Source organism: Calonectris borealis, chromosome 2, assembly GCF_964195595.1.
Source record: "Calonectris borealis chromosome 2, bCalBor7.hap1.2, whole genome shotgun sequence".
In the NCBI taxonomy this organism is placed as follows: Eukaryota; Metazoa; Chordata; class Aves; order Procellariiformes; family Procellariidae; genus Calonectris; species Calonectris borealis.
The window spans coordinates 171,178,302-171,191,540 of NC_134313.1; the positions used below are offsets into that span (position 1 = coordinate 171,178,302).

Sequence of the window (13,239 nt, forward strand, 5' to 3'; positions counted from 1 at the left end):
ACGGTCCCCACGGCTCTGACCTGCGCAGCTGCAGGCGAGCGGCACCGCCCCGGCACCACCGCAGCCATCTGCCCACGTGCCCCAGCATTACACCCCGAACCACCACAGCTCTGCCCACGGCCTTGCCCCCCGCACCCCCACGGCCTCCCCCTGCAAAGCCCCAGATCATGGCCCCCCAGCCCCCCGCCGGCGCCGGGGCGCAGTCACCGCTGGGCACAGCCCGTCTGTAAACCTTTATTTCCCACGGCGGCTCGGCGCGGCTGGTGCCCGGGGCAGGGCACCGCAGCAGGCAGAGACCCGGGCAGGCAGCAGGAGCGGGAATGGCACCAGCCCCGGGAAGGGGCAGCCCGGGCACCCTGTGCCCACCCATAGATACAGCACCTGGCGGGGCTGGCTGCCCCCGGCAGCACCCCTGACCCCGCACCGCAGCGGGGCCACCGGCAAGGCCACGCACCGGAGCAGGGGGCCCATGCGGGCAGGGCTGGCCGGACCACCCTGCGCTCCGGCCCCCAGGCAGCATGGTGGGCAGCAGTGAGCCCCCCCGCTGCGCCCGGTCCCAGCCAGCACCTCCTGGCAGCTCTCCCGGCACCGTGCCTGGCAGCACCGGGAGCTCTCGGCACGCCCAGGACCCTGCGGAGGAAACGGGTCCGTCAGCAGCAACCCCGGCAGCAGGGCGCTGGCACGCACGCCGGCTGGCCACTGCTGGCCCCCAGCCCCTCACCCACCAGAGCCGAGGCTGGCTAGCCCGTCGTCTGTTCTTCCTCTTCCTCCTCCTCTTCCTCCTCCTCTTCCTCGGCCCAGCCGCCCAGCGGCATCTCCCGGTGCTGAGCCTGCGAGGCCCTGGCAGCCGAGCCTGGGGCGTGGGGGGGGTCAGAGCCACCCCGGCCCCACAGCCCCTGCCTGGGGTCCCGGCCCTCGGGACCCCCCAGCTGCCCCGTCTCTGGGCTCGGCCCCACAGGGGACGGGGGCCAGCACGTGTCCCCGGTCCCCTGGGGCCCCCGGCACGGTGCTCACCTGCAGTCACGGAGGGTGGCTTGGGTGCCCCTGCGGCCACCCACACCCCCACGGCCTGGGGCCCCGGGCCCTGCTGCTGCTGCTGGTGGAGCTGGAAGGGTGGGAGGGGCGGTCGGTCAGAGACCCCCATCGTGGTGGTCAGAGCCCCCCCATCACAGCAAGCTGCCTCACCATGGGGTGGCCGGGCGGGGGGCTCCCAGCGCAGGACACCGCCTCTGCCCCCAAAGGGGTGGCAGAAGGGGGGACATGGCTGCAATGATGCCGGCCGCGGTGCCTCGCCCCCAACACCCAGTCTGGCAGCAGCCATGGGGTCCCCAGCCAAAGCCAGGGCGAGGGGGGGTCACACACCGGAGCTGGGAGCGCAGGGGCCAGCCTGGCACGGGACTGGGGACCAGGGACTGGGGACCAGAGGCCGGGACAAGGGACCAGGGACTGGTGCCAGGGCCAGGCAAGACCCGTGGGCAAGGACACAGGCAGGGGCATGGCAGGGGACCTGCGCCCCGGGGGTGCTGCGGGCCGGGGAGCCGGGGGACGCGTGGCCAGGGCGGGGGGCGCACCTCGTGCAGGTAGATGGCGTGGAGGCTCATCTCGGCCGAGGCCACCTCGGAGAGCAGCGCCGAGCGGCTCAGGCTGCGCAGCCGCGACTCGCTCAGGAGCAGGCTGCGGGCAGAGCCGGTGAGCACCCCGCCGGCACGTGGGGCCCTGCCACGACACCCCCTCCCCACCATGACACCCCCGCCCCTCCACGACACCCCCGCCCCTCCACGACACCCCCGCCCCACGCCCCTCCATCACCCCCCAGCCCCCCGGCACCAGCCCGGGGGGGGTGCAAGCCCCCAGGCCCCCCCAGACCCCCGTCGGCAGGACCTCTCCTCGGGGAGCAGGCGGTCGCTGTGGCAGCCGGGGCTGTCGGCAGAGGGGCCGCGCGCCCGCCCGGGCAGGGGGGACGCCAGGGAGGCCAGGACGCTGGCGGCGGCGCTGGCGGTGCTGCAGGGCTGGGCGAAGCGGCGGTCCCAGGACACCAGCCCGCTGGCCGAGAGGATGGGCCGGGCCAGGACGCTGGCCAGCAAGCCGTCCGGCTGCGGAGACACGCGTCAGGGCAGCCCCAGCGGGGACCCCCGTGCCCCCTCAGCCCCACCGCCCAGCCCGCTCACCGCCGCTGCCGAGTCGTCGGAGAGGAGGGAGGTGCCCAGCGGCCCCTCGGCCAGGATGCGCTGGGCAGGCGGCGCGGCGGCCGCGTCCTGCTGCACCTTCTCCTTCAGGTGGCTGAGGAAGAGCTCGCTCGGCGGCGGCGGCTGCCAGCGCGGGTTGGTGATGGCGAAGTGCATCAGCGACAGCTCCGTCTTCCCGTTCTCCGCTTGCTGGTACACGGAGGCCTCCGTCTGCCCGGCCGACAGCCACTGCGGGGCAGGGGGGTGAGCGGGGCCGTGCCCGGGACCCTCCCACCCCGGGACCCCCCCACCCCGGGACCCTCCCACCCCGGGACTCCCCCACCCCGGAACCCCCCCACCCCGGGACCCCCCCACCCCGGGACCCCCAAACCTGAGGATTGCCGTGGTTGCGGACGTCGAGCTGGGCGAAGGAGCAGATGTCGCCCACCCCCACCACCTCCACCGTGAAGTTGCGGAAGAAGTCGACGATGTCCAGGGCGCGGGCGGGCAGGGCGAAGATGAGGATGAGGGGCGTGAGGATGGGGCTCAGCAGCTCCTCCAGGATGAAGACCTGCGGGCAGCGGGGGGGCGTCAGGGGGCGCGGGAGGGTCCTGCCGCCCACCCAGCCCTGCCCGCGCTCACCGCCTTGTACTGGAAGAGCTGCGCCATCTCGCCGCGCGTCTCCGACCGGCTGGCGTTGCCCTGCCAGTGGTCGGGCATGTAGTGGACGTGGGCCAGGACACGCTGCAGCAGCTGCTCCGGGCACCACACCGTGTGCTCGTCGGGGATGAAGGACCTGCGGGCGGGGGGCAGGCGTCCCACCTCCTGCCCGGCCACCCCGCCGCCCCCCGTGCCCGCCGATGGCCCGGCCCAGCATTGCCCGGCACACCCACCTGGCCAGGGTGACCACCAGCCCCAGCAGCGTGATGGCGGTGAGGATGTGCTGCACTGTCAGCACGTCCTCGTCGTAGACGGTCAGGACGATGAGCACGGCCAGGATGGAGCCGGCGAAGAAGCCGACGTTCTTGGCCAGCACGGTCAGCAGCGGGCTGGTGAAGGAGTTCATGTACTTGGTGGCCGGCTTGTAGCCGCGGCTCAGCCGCGCCTGCAGCTCGTGGTTGAGCTCGTTGAAGTGGCGCAGGTAGTGGCGGCCGTAGAGGGACCAGCGGCGGGCGCCCAGGCTGCCCGGCTCCCGCTTGATCACCTCGGCGTAGCTGAAGAAGGCGTAGAGGAGCTGCCAGACCAGCACGCAGGGGCAGAGCAGCAGGTTGGCCAGCCCCAGCAGCACCATGGCACGCGCCAGGCGCCGGGCCAGCTCCCGCCGGGCGCCCGCCCGCTTGCACTGCGGCCGCAGGCTCCACTTGTTCTGGAAGAGGGAGCCGGGGCCCCAGAAGAGGAGCAGCTCCAGGTTGTACTTGAGGCCCTGGGTGAGGAAGACAACGGGGCCCAGCAGCGGCAAGCGGAAGCGGACGGGCAGCAGCGACTTGTTGACCATGGCCACCGTGTAGTTCTTGAAGCGCAGGATGCGGTGGTAGATGTCCAGCTCCGTCAGCTCCCTCTTGTGCACGCACATCTGCTGCCGGCGCTGCAGCGAGATCAGCCGCGCCTGCACCTCCTGCCAGCTGTAGTTGCACAGCCCCTCCTGCACCAACGACACGCCAATTGATGCCGGCTCGGCACGGCACGGCTCGGCTCGGCACAGCACGGTCGGCCCCCGCCCCGCCAGCCCCCTCCCCGCAGCCCCGCTCACCGAGGGGATGTTGAGGGCTTTGATGTAGAAGGTGCGGATCTCCCAGTAGCTGAGCAGGCTGCAGAGCACCTTCACCAGCCGGTACAGCCAGAAGACGGCCGCCATCACCAGCAGGAAGATGATCCAGCCGCTGGCCCGGATCCTGGCAGGGGACACATGTCAGGCGGGGACCCGGCGGCGCTGGGACTCCTGCGCGACCGCGCTGGCGGCTCCCAGCCCCCTCCTCACCTCTGGGCGCACTGGGGGCCGGGCAGGATGGCGTCGGGCAGCGTCACCTTGCTGCGGTCGGGGGCTGCCCCGCCGGCGTGGCTGTGGTTGAGCGGCCGGTTGGCGAAGAGGACGTCGTACTCCACGCAGCACAGCAGGAAGGTGGTGAAGGTGACGACGAACAGGAACTGCCTGGGGGCGGCGGGGGATCAGCACGGCCCCTCACCCCGCGGCTGCCTGGCACGGCGTGGCACAGTGCAACATGGCACGGCACGGCGCGGCGTAGCGGGTGGGGGTGGGCATCCCGCCGGCACTTACACCAGCTCGAAGAGGTCGGAGAGCATCATGCAGGCGAAGCCGTTCTTCTGGTGGAAGTGATAGATGTTGGGGGTGCGTTAAGGAGCATGTGCCTGTGGTGCCGGACCCCCCGCCCCCCCTCGGCACCAGGGTCCCCCCACCCCCCCGCCACGGTGCCGGCCGCGGGCAGGGCTGGGCAGCAGCCAGGCAGGGGCCCTGCAAGGATATCTTGGTGAAGAAATTATCCAGGTTCTTGATGTGGTGCCAGGAGTCTGGCGAGGAGAGAAAAACAGCAGGGACTGAGCCAGGGCCATGGCCTGGCCCCCCACGTCCCCCATCCATGGGGCACCCCCGCCTGGGACCCACAATCCCCCCGCCTGTCACCAGCTGGAGGGCCGGGGGGCGGCCGGTGCCCCCACCCCACCCGCGGCAGGGCTGGGCCTGCCCCCCCTGCCTGCACACCCCGCAGGCTGCCCTGCCTCCCCTCTGGTCGAGCCCCCCAGCCTGTGCCCCACGGCGGGGGGCCGTGACCCCCCAGACCACCCGCTGTGACCCCCACCCCCCAGGGCAGGACCTGCCCCCCGCAGCGGCCCGGACCCCCCCGGCAGGGTCTGGACCCCCGCTACCTTGCAGCCCCTCGGTGACGTGCACCAGCAGCTCCTCCTCGCCGGGGGGTGAGTCCTCCTCGAAGTCCTCCAGGCGCCGGTACTCCCCCTGCGCCGCCATCGCCCGCCGCACCGCCTGCCGGGGACGCCCGTCGGCACCCGCCGCCGCGGCCCAGGGACCCCCGCCCGGCACAGACCCTGGCAGCGGGGGTGCCCGGGGGCACGGAGCCCCCCTCCAGCCCCATGGGCCGTGGGGCAGCCAGAGCCCAGCCGTGGGGCACGGGGATGCCGTGCCGAGCCGTGCCGAGCTGGGCTGAGCTGTCTGCCCCGCGGCCGGGAGCCGGAAATGCCGGCGAGGTCACGCAGCGCCACCCGCGTGCCCCAAATTCGGGCGGCCTGAGCTGGCCTCCCGCACCGCGGCCACGGCCCCGGGCAGGGCCACGCCGCGCACGCCACCCGGCCCGTCCCACTGGCTGGATCACCGCCAGCACCCGGCTATGACACCCCCGCGGGGCCAGAGCTCCCGGGGAGAGACCCCCACCCGGCCCCGCAGAGACCCCCGCTTCACCCGCGTCCACCCCTCGGGCCATGCTGCACTGCCCCCCCCCAATCCGAGTGGAGTGGAACCCATCCCCACGGACACCCTCCCCATGGACCTCCGTCCCCAAGGACGCCCACCCCATGGACCCCCACCCCACGGACACCCTCCCCATGGACCTCCGTCCCCAAGGACGCCCACCCCACGGACCCCCACCCCACGGACCCCCACCCCACGGAGCCTTGGGGCAGTGAGCAGCCCAGAGCCAGGAGAGCAGCCGGGGCACAGGACCAAGCTCAGGGCCAGCTCCCAAGCCCTGGTGGCCTCTTAATGCCCCGGGGAGCCCCGGCCCCGGGGAGGACAGGACCACAACCCCTTTGGGGCAGGGCAGGACCCCTGGGCCCTGGGGCAGGAGGGACCCCAAGCCCTCGGTACAGGAGCCCCAGCCCCTGGGGGAACACAGGACCCAGTTCCCTTGGGGCAGGACAGGACCCCCACCCCGCCTGGGGAAGGGCAGCACCCCCGGCCCCTGGGGAAGGAGGGGACACCTGGACCCCTCAGCTGGGGCAGGATGGGACCCTCAGCTCCTTGGGGAAGCATGGGACCCCCACTGCCCTGGGGCAGGATGGGACCCCTGAAGTCTCAGGGCAGGACAGGACCCCCCTCCCCTCGTGATAGGACCCTCAGCCCCTTGGGGAAGGACAGGACCCCCAGCACCCAGGGCAAGACAGGACCCCCCTCCCCTCAGGGCAGGACCAGACCCCCACCCCCTGGGGAAGGATGGGACCCACACCCCTTGGGGCAAGACAGGACACCTGGACCCTGGGGCAGGATGGGACCCTCAGCCCCTTGGGGAAGGACAGGACCCCCTCCCCTCAGCACAGGATAGGACCCCTGGACTCTCAGGGCAGGATGTGACCCCCACCCCCTGGGGCAGGACAGGACCCCCCCATCCGGCCCCCGCTGCCCTCCCCTTACCGCCGCCGGTCGGTGCTCCCACAGCCCCGCACGCCACCAGCGTCCCCTCCCGTGGCCAGTGCCAGTGCCCGGCCGGGCCGGCGGCCGCAGGTGATGCCGTCCAGCCCCACCCCGCCGCGGCGCTGCCGGGGCCTGACTCACGGCACTGGGGCTGGTGCGGCGAGGCCGCGGGCACGAGGGAGCCCCAGGCCCCGGGGCAGTGATTCAGCAGGAGGGACGCGGCCGCGGCCGGCAGAGACCTGGGCACCGCTGGACACACCGTCCCTGCGCTGACCCCCGGCCTTGTGCAACTCCCCGTTGGGGACAGAGCCACCGTGTCCCCCGGGATCGAGTGTCCCCGGCCATCGCCCGCTGGTGACACCGGTGCGGCCCTTCCACCACGTGCCCCGCACCAAGCGGCCAAAAATACCCGCGGGGCCGGTGCGCCCGAAAATAGCCTGGGCGGCGTAAACAGCTGGGGGGGCCGAGGGCCAATGAGGGGACCCCCGTGCCGGGGCAGGGCAGCCCGGGAACCCCCCCCGACACGCTGGTCCCCCGCGCGCCCTGGCACAGCCCCAGGGGACACGGGCACCCGTGGGGACAGCCCGGCCTCCCAGGAACACGCACCCTGGCAAGGGCCCCGGTGACCCCTGTGAGGACACGCGCGCCCCAGTGTCCCCATGGTGGCACGTGTGTCCACACAGGGACCCCACGACCCTGCAGGGACACACCCACCTCGGTGGGGACACAAGCACCCCCATGGGGACGCAGTCAGCGTGACGGCCCCACGGTGACACACGCTCCGTAGTGACACATACCCCAGTAGCACCGTGGTGACACACACCCCGCAGAGACACAGCCACCCCTTGGGGACACTCCCGTGGGGACGGCCCCGCACACAGACAGGCACCGGCACCTCGATGGCCCTGCAGAGTCACCTGGACCCCATGGGCCCATGCACACCCCACGGGGACATGGGCACCCCGATGATGCTGTGGGGACACATCTGCCCCGTGCAAGCACTGGCAGCCGGTGTCCCCGTGTCCCCCGGCCGGGCCAGGCGTGGGTGCGGGGGGTCCCGGGTGCAGCGTCCCCACAGCGGCCGGGCCAAGGGACCCCGGGAAGGAGCGGGGTGACCCTGCACCAGGGGTTCGGGGCACTGTGACCGCTCGGGGCCATGCTGGGGCGGCCACTCCCGTGTCCCCATCCCTTGGTGCCCCCCGTCCCCGGTGACCCCCGTTCCCGGTGCTCCGTGCTCCCCGGTGCCCCGCGTCCCCGGTGCCCCCCGCTGCCTCCGGCCCCCGGCCCGGCTCACCTCTTGGCTCGGCGCTGGCGCGGTCCCCGCGGGGCCGGTGTCCCCGGTGCCGGGCTCTCAGCTGGCCCCGCACCCGCCCCGGGACCGGGACCGGGACCAGGACCGCGTCCCGCCGCCGGGCATGGCCGCAGCGGCACCGGCACCGGCACCGGGGGGGCGGGCGGGGGTCTCGCGGGGGTGCCCCGACGTGGGGAGCGGGGTCCGAGCGCGGGTAAGGCGGGACCGGTGCGGGGTCCGGGGGTGTTGGGGGTCCCGGTGCGGAGTGCCGGTGGGGGTCCGGGGGACGGGACCCGGTGCAGGGCCCGGGTTCCCGGAGCGGGGCCCGGGGAGGAGCAAGGGCCCCGGCGGCCCCGGCGTGCCGGAGGAGGCTCCGGGGAGGGTCGGGGGCGCGGGGCCGGGCGGGGGGGGGGGCGGTCGGGGTGCGCGTCCCTGCGGGTGCCGGTGCGGGGCCGGCGCGGGTCGGGGCCGGCGCAGGGCCCGGGCCGCGGTGCTGGGGCTCCGCCCGCCGCAGCCGGTGCCGCCCCTGCCCGCCCCGGTGCCGGCCCTGCCCGCCCCGGTGCCGCCCCCGCGGGGTGCCGGGCTCGGCGGGCCGCCATGCTGCTGCTGCTGCGGGCGCTCGGCGCTCGGGCCGGGCTCCGCTCCGTCCCCGCTGCGCTGCGGCCGCCCCCCGCCCCGGGGCGCAGGTACCGGGGAGGGACCGGAGTCCCCTGGGGGGGAACCCGAGCTCCGGGGTCCCTTGGGGTGGGGGGAGCCCGGGCTCTGGGGTCCCCGGGGGGTCGGGGGGAGCCTGGGGTCCTGGGTCCCTTGGGCGGTGGGGGGAGCCCTGACTCTGGGGTCCCCGGGGGTCAGGGGGTCGGGGGTGCAGTGGGGGGGTGCCCGGGGGTTGGGGCTCCCGAGGGGGTGCAGGGTTCCGTGGGCACCTCGGGGCAGCGGGACTGGGATCAGGGTGGGGGCGGTGGGATCCCAAACGCTGGTATGGGGGTGCTGGTGGGGCCTGGGGGGAGAGCGGAGGGGTCTGGGTGCTGGCACTCAGCCAAGGGGGGAGGGGGGGGGATGGGAGTGTCCCCTGCCCCAGGACAGCCTAGAGCGGCATGGGGAGGCTGGCTGTGCCGGGGGGGGGCAGCCCTCGCTGGGTCCTCCCAGGGCTGGCCCCCGGTTCAGGCGCCCCGTGCTCACCCCTCTCCCCAGTTTCAGGTATGGGGGGGGGCGCCTGGGGCTCCCCAGCCCCCCTCGGCTCCCCCCCGGTCCCGCACCGCCAGCCCCACGCTGCCTGCTCCTGGCCGGCCCGGCCACAGCCTGTGTGGCACTCGGCTTGCTGGGCACGGCCGTGCGCTGCCAGGAGGCCACCAGCCCCACCATCCCCGTCCCCCCCGAGCCCGCGCAGCCCCGGCCGGAGCCCGCCTTCGACTGGCCGGCATTCTGGACCTTCCTGCGCCCCCAGCTCCTGGCCCTCTCGGCGGCCGTGGTGGTGAGCAGGGGCGGGTGGGTGGCCACGGTCCCCCTCATCCCTGCCGTCCCAGTGCCGTGGCGTGACACCCGCCATCCCTGCCGTCCGGGTGCCGTGGTGTGACACCCGCCATCCCTGCCGTCCCGGTGCCATGGTGTGACACCCGCCATCCCTGCCGTCCCGGTGCCATGGCGTGACACCCGCCATCCCTGCTGTCCCCATGCCGCGGTGTGACACCCGCCATCCCCGCAGCTGGCGCTGGGCGCAGCCCTGCTCAACGTCCGCATCCCGGTGCTGCTGGGGCAGCTGGTGAACGTGGTGGCCCGCTGCGCCCGCGGCCGCATCACCGGCTACCTGCAGGAGGCCCGGCACCCGGCCCTGCGCCTGCTCGCCGTCTACTGCCTGCAGGTGGGCGCCGGCACCCCGAGGCGGGCGGGGGGTCCCCGGGGGCTGCCCCTGCCCCGTGCCCCTCCCGAGCCCCTCTCCTCCGCAGGGGCTGCTGACCTTCGGGTACATCGCGCTGCTGGCGCGCGTCGGGGAGCAGGTGGCGGGCAGCATGCGCAAGGCGCTCTTCGTCTCCCTGCTCCGGTATAACGCCCTGCGGGGGGTGCGGGGACGGGGTGTGGGGGGCGCGGGGACAGGGCATGGGGGTCCCCCAGCCCACCGCCGCTCCCCCCGGCAGGCAGGACGTGGCGTTCTTCGACGCCAACCGGACGGGGCAGCTGGTTAACCGGCTGACGGCCGACATCCAGGAGTTCAAGTCCTCCTTCAAGCTGGCCATCTCCCAGGTGAGGCCCGCGGCACCGGACCCCCTCGGCCCCCCCAGCCCCCAGCGCCCAACCCTGCCTGCCTCCCCAGGGCCTGCGCAGCGGCACCCAGACGGCGGGCTGCTTCGTCTCGCTCTACCTGCTCTCGCCCAAGCTGACCGGCCTCCTGCTCGTGGCGCTGCCCGCGCTGGTGGGCGCCGGGGCCCTCATCGGCGCCGGCCTCCGCAGCCTCTCCCGCCGGGCGCAGGAGCAGGTAACCCCGCGCTCGCCCCGACACCCCCCCAAGGGACCCCAACCCCCCGGGGCCAGAGCAGGGGGTGTCCCACACCAGCCCCTCTCCCCGCAGGTGGCCAAGGCCACCGGGGTGGCAGACGAGGTGCTGGGAAATGTCCGGACCGTGCGCGCCTTCGCCATGGAGGACCGGCAGGCGGGGTAAGGGGGCGGCGGGGGCTCTTGCCCGGCGGGGGTGGCGGGGGGCCGGGGGGGTGTCAGCCCCATCCCTGCCCGCAGGCTGTACTGTGCCGAGGTGGACCGCGCCGGCTGGCTGAACGAGCGGCTGGGGCTGGGCATCGCCGCCTTCCAGGGGCTCTCCAACCTGGCGCTCAATGGTGAGTGGGTGCCGTGGGGCAGGACCTGGCGTTGCCGTGGGGCAGCACCCCGCGGTGCCCTGGGTCCCACCTCCGCCCCGCGCCCCACAGGCATCGTCCTGGGCACCATCTTCGTGGGCGGCTCCCTGATGGCCGGGGACGAGCTCTCGCCGGGCGACCTCATGTCCTTCCTGGTGGCCTCGCAGACAGTGCAAAGGTCAGGGCAGGACCAGCGCGCCGGCACCCCCGGCACCCCCGGCGTGCCACAGCCTGCCCGGCGCGCAGCCCTGAGCTCGGCCTCTCCCCTTGTGCACCGGCAGGTCCATGGCCAACATCTCTATCCTGCTTGGGCAGGTAGGTGGGGGGGGGCTCCCACTGGCTCCCCGAGGCTGGGGGGCAGGGGTGGGGGGCCGGAGGACCAGGGGGTGCTCCCGCCGCCGTCCCCGCAGGTGGTGCGAGGTCTGAGCGCCGGCGCCCGCGTCTTCGAGCTGCTGACGCTGGAGCCCAGCGTGGCGCTGCGGGGGGGGGGCTCCATCCCCAGCCACTCCCTGCTCGGCCACATCTGCTTCCACCGTGTCTCCTTCAGGTGAGCCACCACGGCCCCCCCCATCCGGCCCCCCCGTCCAGCCCCCCGAGCTGCCCTGCGGGCTGGGGGCCGGCACCGTGCTCCCGCAGCCCCCTGCTCCTCTCCCCGCAGCTACCCCACCCGCCCCGGCTACCTGGTCCTGCGGGACTTCAGCCTCACCCTGCCCCCCTGCAAGACGGTGGCCATCGTGGGACCGTCCGGAGGAGGTACCGGCCCCCCGGCCCTCCCCGCACCCCGAGGGCAGGGGACCCCCTGGCTGGGGGACGGGAGCCAGCCCGGCCTCCCTAGGGATGCCAGTTCAGCCTCTCGCCGGTCCCCAGCGCATCCTCCTGCGCCCCAGTCCTCTGCCCAGTGAGCCCAGTGGGTGCCAGGGACTGGGAACCGGCCTCTGCGCCTCCTGCCCGCCCAGCAGCTCGCTGCGAGGCCAGGGCTCGCGGCCGGAGCTGGGGAGCACCGGGGTGCGCGGCCGGGCGGTGCCGCGGGCTGAGGGCTCCCCTCCGCAGGGAAGTCGACGGTGGCGGCGCTGCTGGAGCGGTTCTACGAGCCCACGCAGGGCACCATCACCCTGGACGGCCACGACATCTCCTCCCTGGACCCCTCCTGGCTGCGAGGGCAGGTCATCGGCTTCATCAGCCAGGTTCGGGGCTGCCGTGGGGCGCAGGGCTGCCGTGGGGCGCTTCCCCCAGGCGCTGGACGGGAACCCCCAGGGGCGGGGAGGGAGGTGGCTGCATCCGGGGCTCGGTGCTGAGGGGCCGGACGCTGCCCCAGGAGCCGGTGCTCTTTGGAACAACCATCATGGAGAACATCCGCTTCGGGAAGCCGGGAGCCTCCGATGCGGAGGTGTACGCCGCGGCCCAGCTCGCCAACGCCGACGGCTTCATCCGCAGCTTCCCCGAGGGCTACGACACTGTCGTGGGTATGTGCCGGGCCCCGGCTGGGCTGCGCGCCACGGAGTGGGGCATGGCGGGGGTGGGAGGCGGGCAGGCACTCCCAAACCGGCTCGGCCGCCCCTCGGGACAGAGGGACGAGCACGAGACCCTGGCCAAGGCAGCCCAGGTGCCCCCAGGGACACCGGCTGCCGGTCAGCGCTGGCGCGAGGCTGTGCCGGGGGGGAGCAGCGGGTGCTGGCGTTCCTGGGGGGTTCCCTGGCTCTGGTGCGGGAGGCAGCGTGGGAACACGGCTGCACCCCTCCACTCCCGTCCTTGGGGAGGGGGCTCTCCCCATCCGGGGGGCTCTCCCCGGGCTGGGGCAGCACCGGCACCCCTGCGGTCCCCATCAGGCGAGCGCGGCGCGGCGCTCTCGGGGGGTCAGAAGCAGCGCATCGCCATCGCCCGGGCTCTGCTGAAGGACCCCGCCGTCCTGATCCTGGATGAGGCCACGAGCGCGCTGGACGCCCAGTCAGAGAAGGTGGTGCAGGAGGCGCTGGACCGCGCCGTCTCGGGCCGTACGGTGCTGCTCATTGCCCACCGCCTCAGCACCATCCGGGGGGCCGACCTCATCGTGGTTCTGGCGCAGGGCCGGGTGGCCGAGGTGAGCGGCGCCGGGGCGGGAGAGCGGGCGCGGGGTGGGCAGCCACATGGGTGACCCCGTCTCCGCCATCCCCGCAGGCAGGGACCCACGAGGAGCTGGTGCGACGGGGGGGTCTCTACGCCGAGCTGATCCGCCGGCAGACCAAGGACCGATCCTGAGCCGCCCCCCTGCTGCTCCCCAATAAACCAGGGCTGGAAGGCGGCTGTGGGGGCTCTGCTGTGTGGTGCTGCGGGGGGCGGGGACCACCGGCCCCGTTCCCCCCCCCCGCTGCGAAGGGCGCTCCCGAGCGGTCCTCCGGACCGCTCGGGGGCGCCCTTCGCAGCGGGGAGGGGGGGCGGAGCCGCGGAGGGAGTGACGTTTGATTTAGGGGCGGGGCTGGCGGGGCTGACCCCGCCTCTCCCTGCCTGTCCATGGCTTGTGGTGGCTCTGGCTCCGCAGCCCACGGGGGTCCTGCGTGGGTGGGGGGGTCCCCTGTGTCACCCCCCCCG

General features: G+C 74.5%; 2 protein-coding genes across 6 annotated transcripts; one reads left to right on the plus strand and one right to left on the minus strand.

The window, feature by feature from the left end:
• Positions 1 to 220: 220 nt before the first annotated feature.
• ATG9B (autophagy related 9B) lies at positions 221 to 8,235 on the minus strand. 2 transcript variants are annotated; one of them, XM_075144472.1, is made up of 15 exons: positions 7,835 to 8,235; positions 5,046 to 5,160; positions 4,648 to 4,691; positions 4,441 to 4,505; positions 4,144 to 4,314; positions 3,916 to 4,057; positions 3,059 to 3,807; positions 2,808 to 2,961; positions 2,557 to 2,736; positions 2,169 to 2,414; positions 1,882 to 2,093; positions 1,572 to 1,674; positions 1,015 to 1,105; positions 726 to 853; positions 221 to 630 (listed from the first exon to the last, which is right to left on the minus strand). In XM_075144472.1, the coding sequence occupies exons 2-14, from the start codon at positions 5,143 to 5,145 to the stop codon at positions 741 to 743; spliced, it is 2,370 nt and encodes a 789-aa protein (XP_075000573.1). In that variant the 5' UTR covers positions 5,146 to 5,160; positions 7,835 to 8,235; the 3' UTR covers positions 221 to 630; positions 726 to 740. The 2 variants fall into 2 exon arrangements, with proteins under 2 accessions (XP_075000573.1, XP_075000574.1); XM_075144473.1 differs by lacking the exon at positions 7,835 to 8,235 and adding an exon at positions 7,338 to 7,356 and having other exon boundaries at positions 4,144 to 4,310.
• A 176-nt stretch (positions 8,236 to 8,411) lies between these two features.
• On the plus strand, positions 8,412 to 12,954 carry ABCB8 (ATP binding cassette subfamily B member 8). Of its 4 annotated transcripts, none has more exons than XM_075144474.1 (16): positions 8,412 to 8,517; positions 9,023 to 9,302; positions 9,534 to 9,689; positions 9,775 to 9,869; positions 9,964 to 10,069; positions 10,140 to 10,301; positions 10,395 to 10,480; positions 10,559 to 10,656; positions 10,747 to 10,852; positions 10,956 to 10,989; positions 11,085 to 11,221; positions 11,333 to 11,427; positions 11,725 to 11,858; positions 11,990 to 12,137; positions 12,501 to 12,751; positions 12,829 to 12,954. In XM_075144474.1, the coding sequence occupies exons 1-16, from the start codon at positions 8,429 to 8,431 to the stop codon at positions 12,907 to 12,909; spliced, it is 2,058 nt and encodes a 685-aa protein (XP_075000575.1). In that variant the 5' UTR covers positions 8,412 to 8,428; the 3' UTR covers positions 12,910 to 12,954. The 4 variants fall into 4 exon arrangements, 3 of the variants coding, with proteins under 3 accessions (XP_075000575.1, XP_075000576.1, XP_075000577.1); XR_012672773.1 differs by having other exon boundaries at positions 8,417 to 8,517; positions 12,569 to 12,751; XM_075144475.1 differs by lacking the exon at positions 10,140 to 10,301 and having other exon boundaries at positions 8,417 to 8,517.
• Positions 12,955 to 13,239: the final 285 nt, after the last annotated feature.

Bases quoted from the DNA above. Each gene is read 5' to 3' on its own strand.
- ABCB8 (XM_075144474.1), top strand. From the start codon at position 8,429: ATGCTGCTGCTGCTGCGGGCGCTCGGCGCTCGGGCCGGGCTCCGCTCC. The intron at 8,518-9,022 runs GTACCGGGGAGG...CCCTCTCCCCAG, and splicing joins CCCCCCGCCCCGGGGCGCAG to TTTCAGGTATGGGGGGGGGC. The intron at 12,138-12,500 runs GTATGTGCCGGG...GGTCCCCATCAG, and splicing joins GGGCTACGACACTGTCGTGG to GCGAGCGCGGCGCGGCGCTC.
- ATG9B (XM_075144472.1), bottom strand. From the start codon at position 5,145: ATGGCGGCGCAGGGGGAGTACCGGCGCCTGGAGGACTTCGAGGAGGAC. The intron at 4,058-4,143 runs GTGAGGAGGGGG...GTCCCCTGCCAG, and splicing joins GGCCCCCAGTGCGCCCAGAG to GATCCGGGCCAGCGGCTGGA. The intron at 2,962-3,058 runs GTGGGTGTGCCG...CCCCGCCCGCAG, and splicing joins CTGGTGGTCACCCTGGCCAG to GTCCTTCATCCCCGACGAGC.